At 35.8% G+C, this 19,734-nt stretch overlaps 1 protein-coding gene across 1 annotated transcript in view; it reads left to right on the top strand.

Annotated features, from left to right (window-relative positions):
- The window catches only part of tgfbr1a (transforming growth factor, beta receptor 1 a), a 45,980-nt gene extending 34,862 nt beyond the window's left edge, over window positions 1–11,118 (top strand). The window contains exons 7-9 of the mRNA XM_048162512.1: window positions 2,729–2,853; window positions 3,229–3,359; window positions 10,006–11,118. Of these exons, the coding sequence (XP_048018469.1) occupies window positions 2,729–2,853; window positions 3,229–3,359; window positions 10,006–10,131 (382 nt within the window). The 3' untranslated portion in view covers window positions 10,132–11,118. The remainder of the gene's footprint in view (window positions 1–2,728; window positions 2,854–3,228; window positions 3,360–10,005) is intronic.
- The last annotated feature ends 8,616 nt before the right edge of the window (window positions 11,119–19,734 follow it).

Genomic DNA, 19,734 nt, shown 5'->3' with positions numbered 1-19,734 from the left:
GTTCAGTGTGCGAGCTGAACTCGGAATTCTGACTGAATTCTGCACTCTCGCTAATGCTCTCAGTCTCATCATAAACTGATAAACATAAACAGATTTGGTGATTATGCTCTTTAGAGCGTCGAAACTAATATAAAAAGTTTTTCTATTTACAAAGTATTTTTGCAATGTTGAGCATTGTAGCCAATCACAAACATATCTGATGATTTTGTCCAGTGCTGAGATCTGCACACTCAAATTCTCAGCTTTCAAACTTTGTCATTTTTTTAAAGAATTTCAAACAATAAATACTGTTTTGTGGCTCTTGAATGTGTCATGACAGACCGCTGTAGCGTCTCAGTTCAAGTGGTACGTGAACCGATCATCTCTTCCTACTAGTAATAGACATTAAAATTAGAACCAATAGAATGTTAGAAACATTCACACACCATTTTTTAAGTTCTAGTCCACCGATGTGAATTTATTAACTCTCGTGACTGGTTTGTTGGACATAATGGCAGGTTCAGCATCATGATTGGTCAGATCACCTGTCAATCAAACTCCAGTGAAGGGTGAATTGTGGTCCTAGAAAATATTAACCCCAATTACCCGAATTATATTCAGTTTTATATATAGTAGTTTGAAAATATCATTAAAACTATAGCTTATAAACGTTCATTTCTTTTCATATGCTTAACATGGAAGGATTCAGAACTGTGGATTTTGATTAGTGAAGACAGCTTGGATTTTCATTTGATTAATGCTGATTTTTCCCCATCAGTTGAATATTTCTTTGCAGAACAATTGCATAAATAAGAAATTCAAGCTAGTGCAAATAATGGAGAATTTGTTTGAATTTCCATTAATTCTTATGATATTGGGTGTGTACAACATCAGTAATTGCCTATATTTGTTCAAAGGTAAATTACTGTTATTAATCTAATGTTAATTCATTTATGTATTAGGATCAGTTGGGAACATTTCTGCTCACACTAATATTCTCTCTTTTAATTGCTTTCAAATATTCATTAATTTTTTCATTTGACTGTGATATGTGATTTCCATTATCGGTTTCCACAGTTTTTAATCCTGTTTAATCATGTAATTTAACAATTCCTAAAGTAAAACGACAGATAAAAAATACTTGGCAGTGGGACGCTTCATACCAGCCTGTGTAAGAGTAATACCAAAAATGTTCAGAGGTGGGTAATCCAGGGGTCAAAAGAGTAAAGAGTAAAAGTCCTGCCATATTTTTATTCTACCCACTGAAGCATTAATGAGATAAATAAGTGATTAATTGAGTGATGATTGAGCATTATTGAAGACACCTGATGATAACAAGCAGAATCACCAAAGGAGAAAATCACAATTTTTAAGTTACCATCATCGAGGTCAGGGTTTGTTTTAGTTGAGCTCTTGACCCTTGACTTTTTAATATTAGATTTTGTTTGGGCAGTTTTAACTGCATTAAAACCAACCAGAAAAGCAAAGTTAAAAGATGATCAGGTGTTGGTTATGTTTTCACATAATTATTTGATCTGAACTCATTTAGAGCCCAATCTCTGAGTTAGATTTACATTATTGATTACAGCAGCACTGTGATTCTACAGCACAAGATCAGCTTTATCAATACAATTTTTTTTTAGAGTTCTGATTAAAAAAAAAAAACAGAGCTCATTTAAACACACAGACATCAAGAATCATCCTGTGAATCCCAACAGTGGTGGCCATCATAAAGCATGTTGCAATGCATTCTGGGTGCCACCAATCAAAATTCATCCATGCCTCCCATCATGCATTGCTGCATGAATAAATTATGAGCTGAATTGTCTTAGTACTTGGGTACTGTGAAGTCTGTGACTTTTTAGTAGCTTGTTTTCTAATGTTCAGAGTTGATCTGTTTATCAGAATATGTTGCTTGTCACCGTTGTTGAGATTCATACGCTGATTCTTGATGTCTGTGTGTGCCTAATATATATATATATATATATATATTTTGTGATAAGGACAACTTTAAAAAAAAAAAAAAAAAAAAAAAAAATTCTGTAAGAAGCTGATCTTGTGCTGTATAATCACAGTGCTGCTGTCAATAATGTAAATCTAACTCAGAGATTGGGCTCTAAATGAATTCAGTGAATCAGGTCAAATAATGATTACGTGAAAACATAACCAACACCTCATCATCTTTGAACTTTGCTTGTCTGGTTGGTTTTAATGCAGTTAAAACTGCCCAAACAAAATCTAATATTAAAAAGGCAAGGGTAAAGAGCGCAACTAAAACAAACCCTGACCTCGATGATGGTAACTTAAAAATTGTGATTTTCTCCTTTGGTGATTCTGCTTGTTATCATCAGGTGTCTTCAATAATGGTCAATCATCACACAATTAATCACGTAATTATCTCATTAATGCTTCAGTGGGTGGAATAAAAATATGGCAGGACTTTTACTCTTTGACCCCTGGATTACCCACCTCTGAAAATGTTTGACCACTTTATGAGCACATTTTACTGAAAGTCATGCTGTTCACAGAAAATATCCCATAAATTCCTGTGGAATGTTATATAAAGCTTTTACTGCTGTGAAAGGGAAGATTCATTTTCTCATTTTGACAAGCTTTGGATGCTTGTCAAAACGAGCAACTGTAACCAAGGGGGATGAAACGGATGTTTAGATGTGGACAGAGATGTGTGAGGTTGTGTAAATAATTTGTTAAGCTGAGGGACATCTGATGACATTTGTCATGTTCACAGGTATATGGCCCCAGAGGTGTTGGATGACTCCATTAACATGAAGCACTTTGAGTCTTTTAAAAGGGCAGACATCTATGCCTTGGGTCTGGTGTTCTGGGAAATTGCTCGCAGGTGTTCAATCGGAGGTAGGACACTTTGATGATGATATTGGCTGATTAATGTCCTACAGTGACGTATTTGTTTATTTTCTGTCTTTCCGTTTGTCGAGTTGCATGATAATGATAGCTTTGTTGTGAGTGCTTTATCTTTAGATATGCAAAAATACAACTTGTTTAGTGATTCATGGTGGTGCCTGAAATCTGACCACTATTTAAAATTCTTGTTTGTTAGTTAATTTAAAAACAGCACATTGGAAAATGTATGTATGTAATGTAATATGTAAATGTATTGTTGTGTGTGTGTGTGTATTATATATATATATATATATAATATATGTCATACTTTATATTGTCTTAACTACTATGTACTAACATAACATGTGCTCTAAATTCTCCATTGAGGCATCCATGAGGACTACCAGCTCCCTTACTATGACCTTGTACCATCTGATCCGTCAGTAGAGGATATGAAGCGGGTAGTGTGTGACCAAAAGCTTCGTGCCAACATCCCTAACAGGTGGCAGAGCTGTGAGGTGAGCTTTCCTTCAGGTTTTTTTTTTTTTTTTGTAGATGACTTTGTTCATAGATGTATTCACCCAAAACTGCCCTTTTTCATTTTGTTGATCTCCGTTAGATTGCTTTTCCTCTTTTATTTCTTCAATCATTTGTTCTCTGCTATCAGCATAAGAGTAGGTGCCACTCTTTCCACCCTCTATCTTGATGTGCTTTTTACTGCTGTGAAAGGGAAGATTCAATTGCATTCAATTTGCAGTCCTAAAAAGCCTTTAATCTAACTATCTGTCTGCACAGCTATCAGCTTGCCAATGTAAAAGACACATTTGATTACTGTGCTTCTCAATATTAAATGGCTGTTCTCTGATTTTCACACTTTGTAAATGGTTATTTGAGGGAAAGCAGATGGGGAGAATAAGCTTATTAGATCAGGCCTGAACTCACATGCTGGATTAAATATTTCAACCCAATGCTGTGAAAAATGCTGAAAAATGCTGTGGGTTTTTTTGTTTTTTTGTTTTTTCTAATACTAAATGTCATCAGATCTTCAACCAAAACCCCTCATGTTTTTATTGTTTATATATTTTGAATGAGCTTTTAGTAATTGTATGTGCTTTTCTCATTTTGTATTATTTTTGTTTCTTCAGCTTTATTTTTATTTCAGTTTTAGTTTCAGTAATTTTTAGTACTTCAGATTAAATGTATTTATTTCAGTTAGTTGCCAAGGCAGCATTTCTCATTTAAGTTGTTTACAGTTTTTCATCTAATGTTTCTAATTTATTTCAGCTCTATTTAAATTAATTAAAAGCCTTTAAATAGATTTAGTTAACAATAATGCTGGATGAATGCTGTACTTAGTCACAAAAATTAAAAAGTTATCACTGGTTTTGATTGATTTTTGATATCACTTCTGTGTATCTGAGATCTTTGGCCGTCTCTCTCTGTAGTCAATAATTTTATCCCTTAAAGGGGTGGTTCAATGTGATTTCACTTCTTTAACTTTAGTTAGTGTGTAATGTTGCTGCTTGGGCATAAACAGTATTTGCAAAGTTAGAGCGCTGAAAGTTCAATGCGGAGATATTGTCTTTTAAAGTTATGGCAGTTTAATGCCTACATTTACGACCGGTTTGGACTACAACAAGCTTCTTCCCGGGTTGGTGACATCATAAACCCTGCAATTAACATAAACCCTACCCCCGGGAACACGCAACAAAATGGGCGAGGCCATGTCGCGCAGCAATACGGAAGACAGCTTCCAGAATCTACACGAGTTCAATGCTGAATTTGCACAAAGGCTTTACTGAAAGATGAAGCAGTTCCAACTTTAGAAGCAGAAGCTGTTTATGGGCCCCAACCTGTAAGCATGTTTTATTGTTTGTACATGTCTTTTAAATATCTATTTTTTGGTTGCATCAAGGACATAAACAAAGACCAATGCAGTTTGGCTTCGCTAGCCAGTTAGCTAAATTCTATTGCATACTTCTCCAACAAACGCCTACAAACACCAACAAACTTCTATGTTCATAGATAAACAGTTGTTCATGCTATAAATTAAACAATACCTTTACAAAAATGCTACTACTCAGTCATGTATTCGGCTACAGTAAAGCTTTAATCAGGATAAAACCGTATATTGAAAGCTAACATAAACAGCAGTAACATTTGCAAGTGACAGCATATCTAAACACTTTGACACAAATACAAATGGAAATACTTACCATTCAGAAACGTCCTTTAAAAACCGTGCTTGCAGAGGTTCTGCTTGACCCTGATTCGGGCTCAATTTGATACGGCAATATAGATGCCATTATTTACATTTCCACCGAAGCACATGCAACAACTAATGGTAAGGGGTGAGGTGTTTGCGGATGCTTCAGCGAATCACAATACGTATTTCGGAGGGAGTGCTATCATAGAACCAGGAAATCAACCGGCCGTTCAAATGGCAATGGAGAGAGCGGTGTAGAATAAAGTTAAAATATATGAAAAATACAGCATTTTTTTAAAAAACGAAGCATTAAGACATGTTGAACTGCGCCCCATAAACACAATCAAGCCTAGAAAAAAAAACTGTGAACCACCCCTTTAAAATTCATCTTTGATAATCAATACGACATATTTAAACATTTCCTGTGAAATAATTTCTTAATGCCTTGAAATAGGTTGAATGTAACTCTACACCCTTGATTCATTTAGTATACGTGGAACCATGAATATGCAAATTAGTTTCCGCCTCCACTCAATCATACCAACTTAGACTACATGATCTGCTCGATCAACTATAATAAATGCTACGCGATGGCAAGTGGAAATATTGGTTTAATTCAGCTATATACAGTACAGTCCAAAAGTTTGGAACCACTAAGATTTTTAATGTTTTTAAAAGAAGTTTCGTCTGCTCACCAAGGCTACATTTATTTAATTAAAAATACAGTAAAAAACAGTAATATTGTGAAATGTTATTACAATTTAAAATAACTGTGTACTATTTAAATATATTTGACAAAGTAATTTATTCCTGTGGTGCAAAGCTGAATTTTCAGCATCATTACTCCAGTCTTCAGTGTCACATGATCCTTCAGAAATCATTCTAATATGCTGATTTGCTGCTCAATAAACATTTATGATTATTTTCAATGTTGAAAACAGAAGTGTACTTTTTTTTTTCAGGATTCCTTGATGAATAGAAAGTTCAAAAGAACAGCATTTATCTGAAATACAAAGCTTCTGTAGCATTATACACTACCGTTCAAAAGTTTGGGGTCAGTAAGAATTTTTATTTTAATTTTTTTGAAAAGAAATTAAAGAAATGAATACTTTTATTCAGCAAGGATGCATTAAATCAATTAAAAGTGGCAGTAAAGACATTTATAATGTTACAAAAGATTAGATTTCAGATAAACACTGTTCTTTTGAACTTTCTATTCATCAAATAATCCTGAAAAAAAATATTGTACACAAATATTTTGTACAATTGTACACATTAAATGTTTCTTGAGCAGCAGATCAGCATATTAGAATGATTTCTGAAGGATCATGTGACACTGAAGTAATGATGCTGAAAATTCAGCTTTGCCATCACAGGAATAAATTACTTTGTGAAATATATTCAAATAGAAAACAGCTATTTTAAATTGTAATAATATTTCACAATATTACTGTTTTTACTGTATTTTTAATTAAATAAATGTAGCCTTGGTGAGCAGACGAAACTTCTTTTAAAAACAGAAGAGGAAGAGTGAATTATACACAGTCTTGTCGATGTATCAGATTGGTAATGCGTTTTATGTTTTACAACTTCGGACACATAACAGCAATTGATATGATTGATTAGCATTTGGCTTGACTACATTATCAAACAGCTAATAATTTGTTGCTAATGTTAAACAAAACATGTTCCCTTCACCATCTCAAAGTCAGACAGCTACTTTCTAAAAATCAGCATCCTTAGAAACGCTTTGAACATCATGGAAAGTAAGTGAAGAAAAACCCCGCCCCGCACGCCGAAGGGATTGGTTACATATTTGTGACGGTGGGAAGCAAGGCAGTACCAGCTCATTGGTAAACTGCAGTTTTATGACACACATTCAATTCAGATGTTACTCAAAGAACCTGCACATCTCACTCTCTCAAAAAACTGATTCATGTCAATTTACTTTCAGAAAGTTTCTGTTTCAAAAGCTTGGCGAACTCTGAGTTCACCTGAGATAAAGTTTGTTTTGAACGTTTTCCTGAATGCACACTGTGCATTGCACAGGTGTGTTTAATAGAAAGAGCTGTCTAGACGGTGATGTTAAATGAAAAGGATGAGAAGGCCACAGCTGATGCTAAATGCTGTCTACATTTAAAGGTCCTACAATGAAAATATATCAAACCCAATCTTTGTTAAATGTTGATAGTTTTCAGAAGCAGCTATATGCTACAAGTTCTTTCACACATTACATTGATTTCTTGATTTCTACATTGACTTTCCTTAATGCAACGAACACTTGTGTTTGCCGAAGTCACGAATGTAGGTCATGAAAATGACGAGGGAGTCATTTGTTCTTAAATGAAAAGGTTTAGAAGCCAAATTACCTTTTATAGTTGTCAAATTACAGAATTCCTTGATAAAGATGGTTGCTGTCAAAAACGCTTTGGTTCATTGAGTTAATAGCTTTTTACTTTAGCTTTTACCAAGTCACTGCTGTGTTGAAGAGATGGTTTGGTATATTCAATATGAAGATTAATTAGTTTTATTTAGAATACATTTGTTCCACTTTTTTTACACTGTCCTTCTAGTGATTATGACTGCATTTGTGCCTTATAAATATCACTGTTTTGTAAGAATATATAGGCCTGTTTGAAGAAAAAAGTAAAATGTGGTAAGTTTTTCTTAGTCAATTCAAAATATTGGACCTCACATTAACCAGTAACCAATATTTTTTTGTAAAATATTTGATTGATTTTTTTAGAATACCATTATTAATTTATTAGATCAAAACTAATATCAGTGTTATTTCAAATTGTTTATGTACTTTTATAGTATTTAATAATATTTTGAATTAACTTTTGAATTTTTTTCTAAATTTGTTTCGTGCTTTTGTCATTTTGTTTTTTATATTTCTGTTTAGCTTTTTGTTTATTTTTATTTATTTTTTAACTTCAACCAAAGCAACATTTTAAATTTTTAATTTTTGTTTAATATTAATATATGATCTTTGTTTTATTTCAGCTTTATTTCAGTTAAAGCTGCAGTCCATAGCTTTTTTTTTTTTTTTGGTTAAAAATTGTCCAAAATCAATTTTTGAGCAAGTACATAACCAGACAGTGTTCAAAACTATCTCCTTACCTTTCCCCGATTCATAATGTAAGCTTGTAATAATGTTTTCTAATAAAATTGGTACTGGCGGGTTTCCGTGGGAAATTCAAGCACGTAATGCTTTTTTTCTCAGTTGGTCAGAACAAAAGTGGCAGACATGTTACTTGTTCAGATGACATTTTCCGGTGAAAATTCTCATTTTGGTCGTACTACCAAGACGTAAAATCTGTGATTCCGAAGTACAGTATCCACACCAGTGTGGTGACTGACAGCAAACATCGGATTCATCCGCGCTGAGGAGCCGTTCCGATCCACAACCCATGTAAAGATAATAATTCCGCAAATAACTGCAGTTGCAGGTTTCAAACAGAGATGGCGACAAAGAGGCAAAACTTACAGACTCCAGCTTTAACAAAACTTAACCAAATCTATTAAAAATCATTTAACAACACTGGTGAATATGTATCTTTAACACACTGTCAAATCAACAAACCAAGCAGTAAATAGACTGATGTAAAACTCACAAACCTGAAATTTACATCATGGTAAAGATTCCCAGTTCATTTTGATTTGAAAATATGAAGGCCTGTTCACACCGGGACAAATATCGGGCACGATTTTCGCCGTCGTTTAACGCCTTGTGACTACACAACTGACGCCAATGTGAGTGTGCACACCGATGCGAAAAACGCGAGCCGTAAAAGCTTAATTTTTTAAAAAACGCCTCGGGTTCATTTTTTTGGTTTGACGCGCCGTGTTAAAAACTGGCCGACCAATGAGATTGGTGCTTTTGTTCACGCGCCTGGAGCTGCTGAAGTTACAGTAAAACACGACTTGGTGGCGCTCAAGCACAAAACAGTCTTGCCGAGCACACAAGACGACGAAGAGAAAGTAGACGAGGAAGACCCCTACAAACTATCCCTGCGTCTCAAACAGCTCCCTAGCTTCCTAGGTCGTGTATCAGTATATCATTTAAATGAATGTGGCCGACTCCCTGATCAGTGCCCTGACTAGTGAACTAGGGAGCTGATTGACACGCACGCTATGGGTGCTCTGCCAGTTCTTGGCCATACCAATAGATGTGTATTATTTCTGTATTTTTGCTGTTTTTTTCTTTTGCATTCAAGAAATATAGTTGAGAATGTCTATTTCATAAATGTTTATTTGCACTACCGTTTCTGACTGCCATCTCTCATATATGCCATTTAATATCTGCATTTTTATCTTCTTTAACTTTACTAATATCATATGTTTATTTGCACTACCATTTCTGACTACCATCTCTCATATATATGCCATTTAATATCTGCATTTTTATCTTCTTTAACTTTATTAATATCATAAATATGTTTATTTGCACTACTGTTAAGCACAAGCGCCACATACTGTCAGGGAGTGAATTTGCACGTTCACTCTGTGCATCGCCAGTGAAAATCACTTGGGTGTGAACACAAAAAAACGTCTCGAAAAACGCTGGCGATAAACGCTGGCGATAAACGCGTGAGATATTCGTCCCGGTGTGTACAGGCCTTGACTCTCAGTTCAGTGAGGGAGTCTGTTGTAATGGCTCTGAATGATCGAGTCTGATTCAAACCACTAACTTTGTGAGACAAAGTGTCTTGCACTGTCTTCATGTGCAGGAACTCCAACAAGATGATATCTGACTCATATGGATGTGCACAAAGATTTACAGACTGACACCAATGGCAAATAGATTTAATTGATTGGTGACAACAGAAATATGTTGCCGGAAAAGCTCAGTGTTGTGCTTGTATGCAAGAGAGTGAGGATGAGGAAGAAAGGTAATGGAAGTGTATAGCATAGCAATTATATCTGTGATAGCATCAATGTCCTCTTGCCCGCAGGCCCTGCGTGTGATGGCAAAGATCATGAGGGAATGCTGGTACGCCAATGGAGGGGCTCGCCTCACTGCGCTGCGGGTGAAGAAGTCGCTATCCCAGCTGAGTCAACAAGAGGGCATCAAGATATAGTGCAACAACTCATCATCTTTACACTGCCTATCCACTTCCTCCACTCATCTAGAGAGGTAATCGAGGGAGCTACATCCGCTGTGGAGGTGAATCAGGGATATCGAGGGGCCAGAAGCAATTGGTGCTGTTCCCTGTTGTCCATGAAAAGATACGTCCTCATCATGCAAAACCACCTCAAACAACCTTAACCAGGAGTCAGTCACCCATGCTTCAACTGGTGAGTCACCAAACAACTAACCAGCCATTCGGTGTCATTGATGTGCTTTGCAAGCTGGACTTGAGCCTTTATGGACTTATTTCTGTATATAGCCTGTTGTCTATAGCTGTACATATGTGATTGGACTTGCTTGTGTATATTTGTATGCTCGTATGTGGCTCGTACACAGAACCACATACTATGTATATGTAGTCCGTACTGTGTATATTTAGTCCCAGAAAGTGCCACTGCTACGAATCACTCATGTTTACCATATTTGGTAAAAAAAGGATCTTTGTAGGTATCAGGTACTATTGGACAGTGGACATCGGATTCACCACAAGAAGCACTTGTTTGCAAACATCTCAGCAGTTAAAGGATCATATTCTGCTGTAATATCGACTCAAAAGTCTTGCCTGATTATGCAGAAGTGTTTTTGTAATGTGATTTCACCATACTTGCTTTCCAGACACAGAGAGTGAGCAAGGGCGGCACATTCAATCATACTGCATATTAGAAGCAGCCCGCGGTGTTGCCTAAAGGGACCAGTCCTTAAAGAATCAGGCAGAAAACTGGGTTAGTTATGAAAGCCATTTGTACAAAGACCAACTTAGCTACAGCACATCTGTGTTGAAGGGTTAGTTCACCCAAAAATGAAATTTCTGTCATTAAGTACTCATGTCGCACTCATCTTCGTAACACAAATTAAGATATTTTGATGAAATCCGAGAGGTTTTTTTTTAGCCTCCATGCTAAGCAATGTAATGACCACATTCATTGTCCAGAAAAGTAGTAAAAATAGTCAATGTGACAACAGTGGTTCAACCTTAATGTTATGAAGTGAAGAGAACACTTTTTGTGCGCAAAACAAAACAAAAATAAAAACTTTATTTAACCATTTTTCCTCTTCCCTGTCAGACTGTTACGCGTTTTCGTGTTTATGTCCGAACGCCGGCTCATTATTAGCCGGCTTCTGCGTTAGCGTCACACGCATGCCTCATGCTGCTTACGTGAACAGGCGTTGGCCAATACTTGGTCGCCGTTCGGACGTAGAACCTGGACGCGCTGCAACGAACAGGGGAGAGATTAATTTGTTGAATAAAGTCATTATTTTTGTTTTGTTTTTGCTCACAAAAAGTGTTCTCTTCACTTCATAACATTAAGGTTGAACCACTGTAGTCACGTTGACTATTTTAACGATGTCTTTACTACTTTTCTGGACATTGAATGTGGTAATTTCATTGCTTTCAGTGGAGGATAAAAAAAACTCTCGGATGTCATCAAAATATCTTAATTTTGCTTACAGGTTTGGAACGGCATGAGTACTTAATGACAGAAATGTAATTTTTGGGTGAACTAAACCTTTAATCTAAAAAGGATGTGTATGTTTTGTTTAATGCACATTTAAAAACATGGTGCTGTTGTGATGAAGATCTGATTATATTTTTCTGTATTACTATTTACTGTTTCCATTCATGCTCCTTGAGACTTTAAGAGAACATGGACACATGTAGCTCAGAAAGACACAAACTATGACCTATCTATTGTATTTTGCTCTGTGCATATAGTCTTTAATGTTCTTCGATTTTGCTGTAGTTTTGCTGTAAGTGCTGTTTTTATGGAGCCTTTTTCATTCAGTTCAGTACAAGACACCATTTTGACTGTTTTCAATAATGTGACCTCACACATATTGTTGAGCAACAGTAATTGAGCTGCAGTGTATCTCGTGGATGTATCAAACACTTTCTGTGATCTCGAAACTTTTTGTCACTTTAGAGAAATCTGTCTTTATTTGGACAGTCAAACATAAAAAAGAAAGGATCTTTTGGAGTGTCTTTCACAGTCAAGTCAGCTGGAAATCATATTCTCTGCACCAAAGATACTCTTTGAAGATGTGATCCAGGTTACATTAAAGGGTTTGTTTGCCCAAAAATGAAAAAATTGTCATCAATTACTCACCCTTGTGTCATTTCAAATCCATAAGGCTTTTGTGCATCTTCGAAACACAGATGAAGATTTTTTTAATGAAATTTAATGAAAATGAGACATTTCTATCCCTCCTTCTAAAGTCCATGTAGTTAAAAATTTGACACTTCCAGAAGTTCATAAAAAGATCAATGTCAATCGAACTATCATGATAAAAAGTGATTTTGCCTCTTCAGAAGACTTGAATTAAACTGCTCAATTTATGTGGATTTGTTTTACAATGTATTAATGAACATTTTGAATCATCAAATTTATGGACTTCCAATGGACTAAAAGGAATTTAATTTCATTACAAATATCTTCACTTGTGTTTTTAAGATGAACAAAAGTCATAAAGGTTTGGAAGAACATGAGGATGAGTAAATGACAGAATTTTCATTTCTCCATCACTCTTGTGACTCTCATTATAAACACACGTCAACAATCACCAGCAGTGTTCAGTACGTTCCTGTCAAAGAATGAAGCAAATATCTAGGTTTCTCTAGATATCCACAACCTCACATTGTCCTGAGATTCAGTTACTATTTTTCATTTGCTGTTATTTACATTGTCTAAAAAGTCACACATCGTATGGCTGCACGTTCGCTTTGGTGGCATTTTGAACACATATTTTCAGTCATAGCTTAAGAGGGGGTCGTGCTTCAGTAGCACCATACTGTCCTGCAACCCATACTGGCATTAACTTTATGAATGAATGAATTGCACAGAAGGGCAGGAAATGATTTTGGATGCAGCCAAGAACACTTTCGCTGTAATATGCAATCTCACTGTGTTCTCCAGTGCATGATGCAATACAAGTGCCTCGATTTTATAAAGATTTGTGCTCTCTGTAAAGTCAAAAACTATTGGTTTTCATAAGGCCCCAAATGTAGAATGAATCTATTTGTAACTATTTCCTGATATTTGAAGGTCATCATACCTCTTTACTTCTCCGTTCATTCCAAGGTCCTGGTTTCTGTGCAGACAAATGTCGATATTCAGATTTAGTTTCCATTATACATCATTCCAGAAGCCTTTTTATAATGACTGCCTACCCTACAGTTGGTGTAAATGTAATTAGTTTGGGTCACATTGAAGCATCTTTCAAGAGCCAGAAACATCGTTTTGAAAAACACTACTGTGCAAAACTCAACCATAACTCATGGTGAAGCATATTACCTCTTTGGACCAATGTGATCATTTACCTCAGTGTATATAAAGGTTTTATTCATTTAGATGTGACATTAATTTGTACAAAGTGCTTGCATAAAAATGTCTGTGTGTTTTGTTTCTTTGAGAGAAATTGTTAATGATAGTATTCTAGTGCTGTCCCTAATATTTGAAACACTGCAATCGAGAGGCTTTTGAATCTTATTTTCTTTTTCAGTGTCATGTTGTCATTCAGAGTAGAGTGATCACAGGTCAGATTAAAAAATTGTCACAGTCACATTGAGATGAATCACTATTTGAATGAAAATATGATTGCTCAAAGAATTGTATTGGATGTCTTTTTGTCTGTCTGTTAAACTTGTACATTTGAAATCAATGTAATAAATAGGTACTTATTTTACCTGAAAAAGAATTTGTTGTTGTTTGTTATGAAAGCTGGCTTTCAATACATTGTCGATGTTCTCGTATGGATGTCTGTAGTTTTATTTCTCTGTTGCATCATTAAACATCTTGGAGAATTATCTTTCATAGATGCCAGTTTTGATTTTTGCCACAGCTTTTCTTCTCTGGTTGTTCAGATTTCTCCACTAATAGACCAGGAAAAGCATACATACACTACCATTCAAAACCAATTGTAGTCAGTAAGATTTTACTTTTGTTTGTACTTTATTCAGCAAGGGTGCATAAAACTGATCAATTTATAAGGTTACAAAAAATTCTTTTGAACTTTCTCTTCATCAAAGAATCCTGAAATGTATGGTTTCCACAAAAATATTAAGCAGCACAACAGTTTTCAACATTGATAATAATGAGATGTTTCATGAGCACCATATCAGCATATTAGAATGATTTCTTAAGGATCATGTGATACTAAAGACTAGAGTAATGATGCTGAAAATTCAGCTTTGCCATAAATTCAGCCTTGCCTTGAATGGTACACTGTAAACCCGAATAAGTTGGCAAAACTCAAAAAAATTAAGTTAAAGGTGCCATCGAATGAAAAATTGAATTTACCTTGGCATAGTTGAATAACAAGAGTTCAGTACATGGAAATGACATACAGTGAGTCTCAAACACCATTGTTTCCTCCTTCTTATATAAATCTCATTTGTTTAAAAGACCTCCGAAAAACAGGCGAATCTCAACATAACGTCGACTGTTACGTAACAGTCGGGATCATTAATATGTACGCCCCCAATATTTGCATATGCCAGCCCATGTTCAAGGCATTAGACAAGGGCAGGACGTCTGGATCTGTGCACAGCTGAATCATCAGACTAGGTAAGCAAGAACAACAGCGAAAAATGGCAGATGGAGCAATAATAACTGAAATGATCCATGATTACATGATATTTTTAGTGATATTTGTAAAATGTCTTTCTAAATGTTTCGTTAGCATGTTGCTAATGTACTGTTAAATGTGGTTAAAGTTACCATCGTTTCTTACTGTATTCACGGAGACAAGAGAGCCGTCGCTATTTTCATTTTTAAACACTTGCAGTCTGTATAATTCATAAACAAAACTTCATTCTTTATAAATCTCTCCAACAGTGTAGCATTAGCCGTTAGCCACGGAGCACTATCAAACTCATTCAGAATCAAATGTAAACATCCAAATAAATACAATACTCACATGATCCAATGCATGCATGCAGTATGCATGACGAACATTTGGTAAAGATCCATTTGAGGGTTATATTAGCTGTGTGAACTTTGTAAATGCACTGTATAATAGTCGAGAGCTCGAGGGGCGGGGGAGCGAGAGGATTTAAAGGGGCCGCACACGCTGAATCTGTGCATAGTTAATGATGCTTCAAAATAGGCAGTTAAAAAAATTAATAAAAAAAATCTATAGGGTATTTTGAGCTGAAACTTCACAGACACATTCAGGGGACACCTTAGACTTATATTACATCTTGTGAAAACTGGTTCTAGGGCACCTTTAAGAAATTCAAAGTTATGTAAGCAGAACTGGAATATTTTAATTTTGTACTCATTTTAATTGTTCTTAACTTGAAATGTTTAAGTACACTAATTCATAAATTTAACTTAAAGTCCCCCTGAAATCAAAATTTAAATTTTTTAGCTTTTAATAAGTTACGAATAAGCTAGTGTTCCAAAACAATGACAAAATTTGCATTTAGGAGATATAAGCATTCAAAACGTAGTCTCTCACTCCCACTAAAATGGATCACAGATTTTCATGACATCACATCGCACTTCAGCTTCTCATCAAATCTTCTGTCCAATCAAATGCTCTCTAGAATCTGAAGTGTCCCGCCCCCTCCTACACTATAAACAGATGCTGAAGCTGCGGCTAAAATCAGTCATTTGTTCACATATTTACTAGTTTCTACATGGTGAATTGCACATAGTACACTATATAGAGGATAGGGAAATGATTCAGACAGTGTAAATATGCTTTTCATTGGCGCGAATGAAGTCCGTTTGTCACTTGAACCGCTGCAGTGTGAGAACAGTCTGCTCCGGTCCAGAGACGCGATAGCACAGAGTGGATCATATGCATGAGTCGGCGCAGACCACAAAAATGTATTGGACCCATTTGAATTCTGCACAGAATGCTGTATTTTAGAGGAGATTAGGAGGAGAAATGGTTAGATATTTGAAGGAAACCAAAGCTTTACCGAGCTCAGTGGCTCTGGCTGAGCTGTGATATAAACAAAACGCTATTGGCTATTTTAAAAAAGGGGCGGGACTGTTGAAATTAAATCAACACATTGAATAATGTTATGCGTTCCAAGCCACTTCAGTGGGCCTTTAAAATGATCATATAACCTAAATGTAAACATTTTTATTAGTGTAAAATTAGTTAGCTGTAACAAGCTAATTCAGAAAATGCTAACTTGCTAATTTGTTAACATGTTAATAGCATGATTTAGCACTTGCTGAATGAGTACAGCAATATAAAGTATTTCACATAGTTGCTCTCAAACCAAGCCATGTGCACTACTTGATACCATGATGGAAACTCTCCGAAAACCCACGTTAACAGGAACTCTTCGAAATTAGCATAACAAAACATTACTCACTACAAAATGTCCCTCTTAAAGGCCTGCTGAAGAGTCTTGGAACGCGCAGCATTATTCAATGTGTTGACATAATTACAACTGAAACAGGAAGACAGGGTGATATATCGAACAGCCCCACCCCTTTTTAAAAATAGCCAATAGCGTTTCGTTTATACCACCGCTCGGCCAGAGCCAATAAACTCTGTAAAACCTACGTCTCCTTCTAATCTCTAACCGTTTCTCCTCCTAATGCCCTCTTTATCACTTTAAAATACAGCATTATGTGCAGAATTCAAATGGGTCCGATACCTTTTGCGGTCTGTGGATATGATCTGCTCTGTGCTCTCGTGAATTTGCAGTCCAAATTCAAAATATTGTTTGGCCCGCCCCCTCGTTAAAAGACGCGGGTTGCCAGCAACAAGAGGGAGCGCAATTTACAATGAAAGCTGAGGAGACTTACACACTGTAAGCTGATGAGTTGATTTATCTGTTTTAATATGCTGTTGTTCATAGAGATATTTAGATGGATTCAGAGGCTTTTTATGTCAGCTAGAATCTGCGATTCTCTGACCCAGTTTGTTTTCTGGTTTCCATGGTTGCAATATACAATGTTTTCCGCCAACTGGCAACCTGTGATGTCGAAATACTATTGGATAAACTGGCAACATGCAGTTTAGCACAGACCAAAACAAAGACAGACATTCCGACACGGAACGCACATTTTCAAAGTAGAATATCTGGCTGTAGCATTGTTTTTCTGAGGAACAAGTAGGTGAACTTAGCAAGTTTCCTAAATATCTGCAAACATATTGGGGTATTTTTATGCTTCATTAAAGTAAAAACCTTACATAGAGCCTCTTTAAGGCTAACATATTCATACTAAAATCTAAAAAACTTAAATTTTAATTTCAGGGGGACTTTAACATTAATCTTGCACCAAAAAAAAAAAAAAAGAAAACATTATTTAGCACTTAATTTTAGCATTTAAAGGATTAGTCCACTTTTAAATACACTTTTCCTGATAAATTTACTCACCTCTATGTCATCCAAGATGTTCATGTCTTTCTCACTTCAGTCGAAAAGAAATGAAGGTTTTTGAGGAAAACATTCCAGAATTATTGTCCTTACAGTGGATTTCAATGGCTACCAACAGATTGAAGGTCAAAATTACAGTTTCAGTGCAGCTTCAAGGGCTTTAAACGATACCAGATGAGTAATAAGGGTCTTATCTAGCGAATCGATCGGTCATTTTCGAAAAAAATACAACCGTTTATGTTTTATAAACAAAATATCGCCTTGAACGTACTTTCCGCTTCCGCATTCTTCATAACGCTTACGCTGAATGTCCTACGCCTTCCCTATTCAAGTTACGGGAAAAAACGAAACTGGCGCTGCGTTCGTTACGTAAGTAGAATAGGGAAGGCGTAGGACATACAGCGTAAGCGTTATGAAGAATGCGGAAGCGGAAAGTATGTTCAAGGCGATATTTTGTTTATAAAGCTTAAACGGTTGTATTTTTTTCGAAAATGACCGATCGATTCGCTAGATAAGACCCTTATTACTCATCTGGTATCGTTTAAAGTCCTTGAAGCTGCACTGAAACTGTCATTTTGACCTTCAATCTGTTGGTAGCCATTGAAATCCACTGTAAGGAGAAAAATCCTGGAATGTTTTCCTCAAAAACCTTCATTTCTTTTCGACTGACGAAAGAAAGACATGAACATGTTGGATGGCATGGGGGTGAGTAAATTTATCAGGAAAAGTGTATTTAAAAGTGGACTAATCCTTTAATCTCCCTTTCGAGTGCCATGGGCAAAGCATGCTGGGAAAAAGAAATCCCAGCCCAGTTCAAGTTAAACTTAAGTTTGTCTAAATTAAAATAAATAAGTTCATAAAACTCAAAACAATGAAACAGTTCTGTTTACTTAAAATATATCAGTTCTGTGAACTTGAAAGAAAAAGAAAGTGCTAAATACTCATAAAAGTTGATTTGACTGAACTAATGTTTAATTTAAGTTTGTTCTACTCAAACCAATTTATTATTTTGAGCGTTAGAGTTTACAGTTTAGTGTATCTAACAGCTACATACATTGAAGGACTTGATTTCTGTAAAGTGTAGCTGTAACCTTCTAGTTTACTTTTCAGGTGCATGTTGCACTTATCTAAAGGGTCCTCTGGTGCACTGAAAGTCTACCAACTTATTTGTTTGTCTTTCACAACACGTCAAAGTCCATCTGCTTCTTCTACCTCTACACAGCACAAGTCAGGGATGGGCAGAATGTAGGATCTCAAAAGTAAAAGAAACAGCATATCTGAAAATCTGACTTGAAAAGAAACTTGACCATCAAAATAATATATACGCTACACTGTAAACATCTAGTTGAGTTCATTTAATCCCTGTGGACACTGAATATTTAACTGTGTGCAAGTCTATGATGCTGCCTCATGTTCCACAAACTGCGGATTTGCTTACATTTGTTTCCTGATTGTTGTCTATATACATTTTTTTTTTTTTTTTTGCCAACTTGCATATGCAAACAATATAACATTTTTTTAACATCGAGTGAAAGAAATGATTTGCAGTGACAAGCATGTAGACAAGACCAGGGTGATGCATTTGTCACATTTTTCAAACATTTTCTTTTCAAACCTTTCCTTTGTTGTTCCATCTAGAACATTTGTAGTTGTATAATAGATTCCGAGTGCCTATTCTCTGAGCCCTCTTCATATTGTGTGCTTTGAAAGTGAAGAGACTAAACTCATCCACATTCTGGACTGTCTGCTCAGTTGTGCTCAAACTTTTATGAAGTCTGCATTATAAATAAATGAGAAGAGCTGAAGGTCAAACAAAGGTTGTCTTGTGATGCGGCTCACAGGATATATGGCTTGTTGAAGCACGGTTTTTTTTTTTTCCGTCCTCCACTCTCATGCACCTGAAAACAACCTAAATGCTATACCTTGAATTTGACATGACACGGATTTTGCGATAGTCCAGATAGAAAACGTGTAGAGCGGAACTTGATTTTATCCATTGGGAATTGATGGTTGGATGGTTTTGCTCATGTGAATGGCAGGTTGTCCCGCCCTCGCAGCAGTAAACATGTCGTCAGAGAAGAGATGTCATTACAAGAGGGAGAGAAGGTTTTTTTTTTGTTTTTTTTAATTCAAGTGCCTTCGTAATCTTTAGTGATTTGCACAGATGAAATACTAGATACTGCAATATTCCTTAAAAAAGAAAAAGAA

The sequence above is a fragment of the Megalobrama amblycephala genome, linkage group LG17, assembly GCF_018812025.1.
Source record: "Megalobrama amblycephala isolate DHTTF-2021 linkage group LG17, ASM1881202v1, whole genome shotgun sequence".
NCBI lineage: Eukaryota > Metazoa > Chordata > Actinopteri > Cypriniformes > Xenocyprididae > Megalobrama > Megalobrama amblycephala.
The sequence above is the reverse complement of the archived record's forward strand: the minus strand, read 5'-3'. Positions and strand labels throughout refer to the sequence as shown.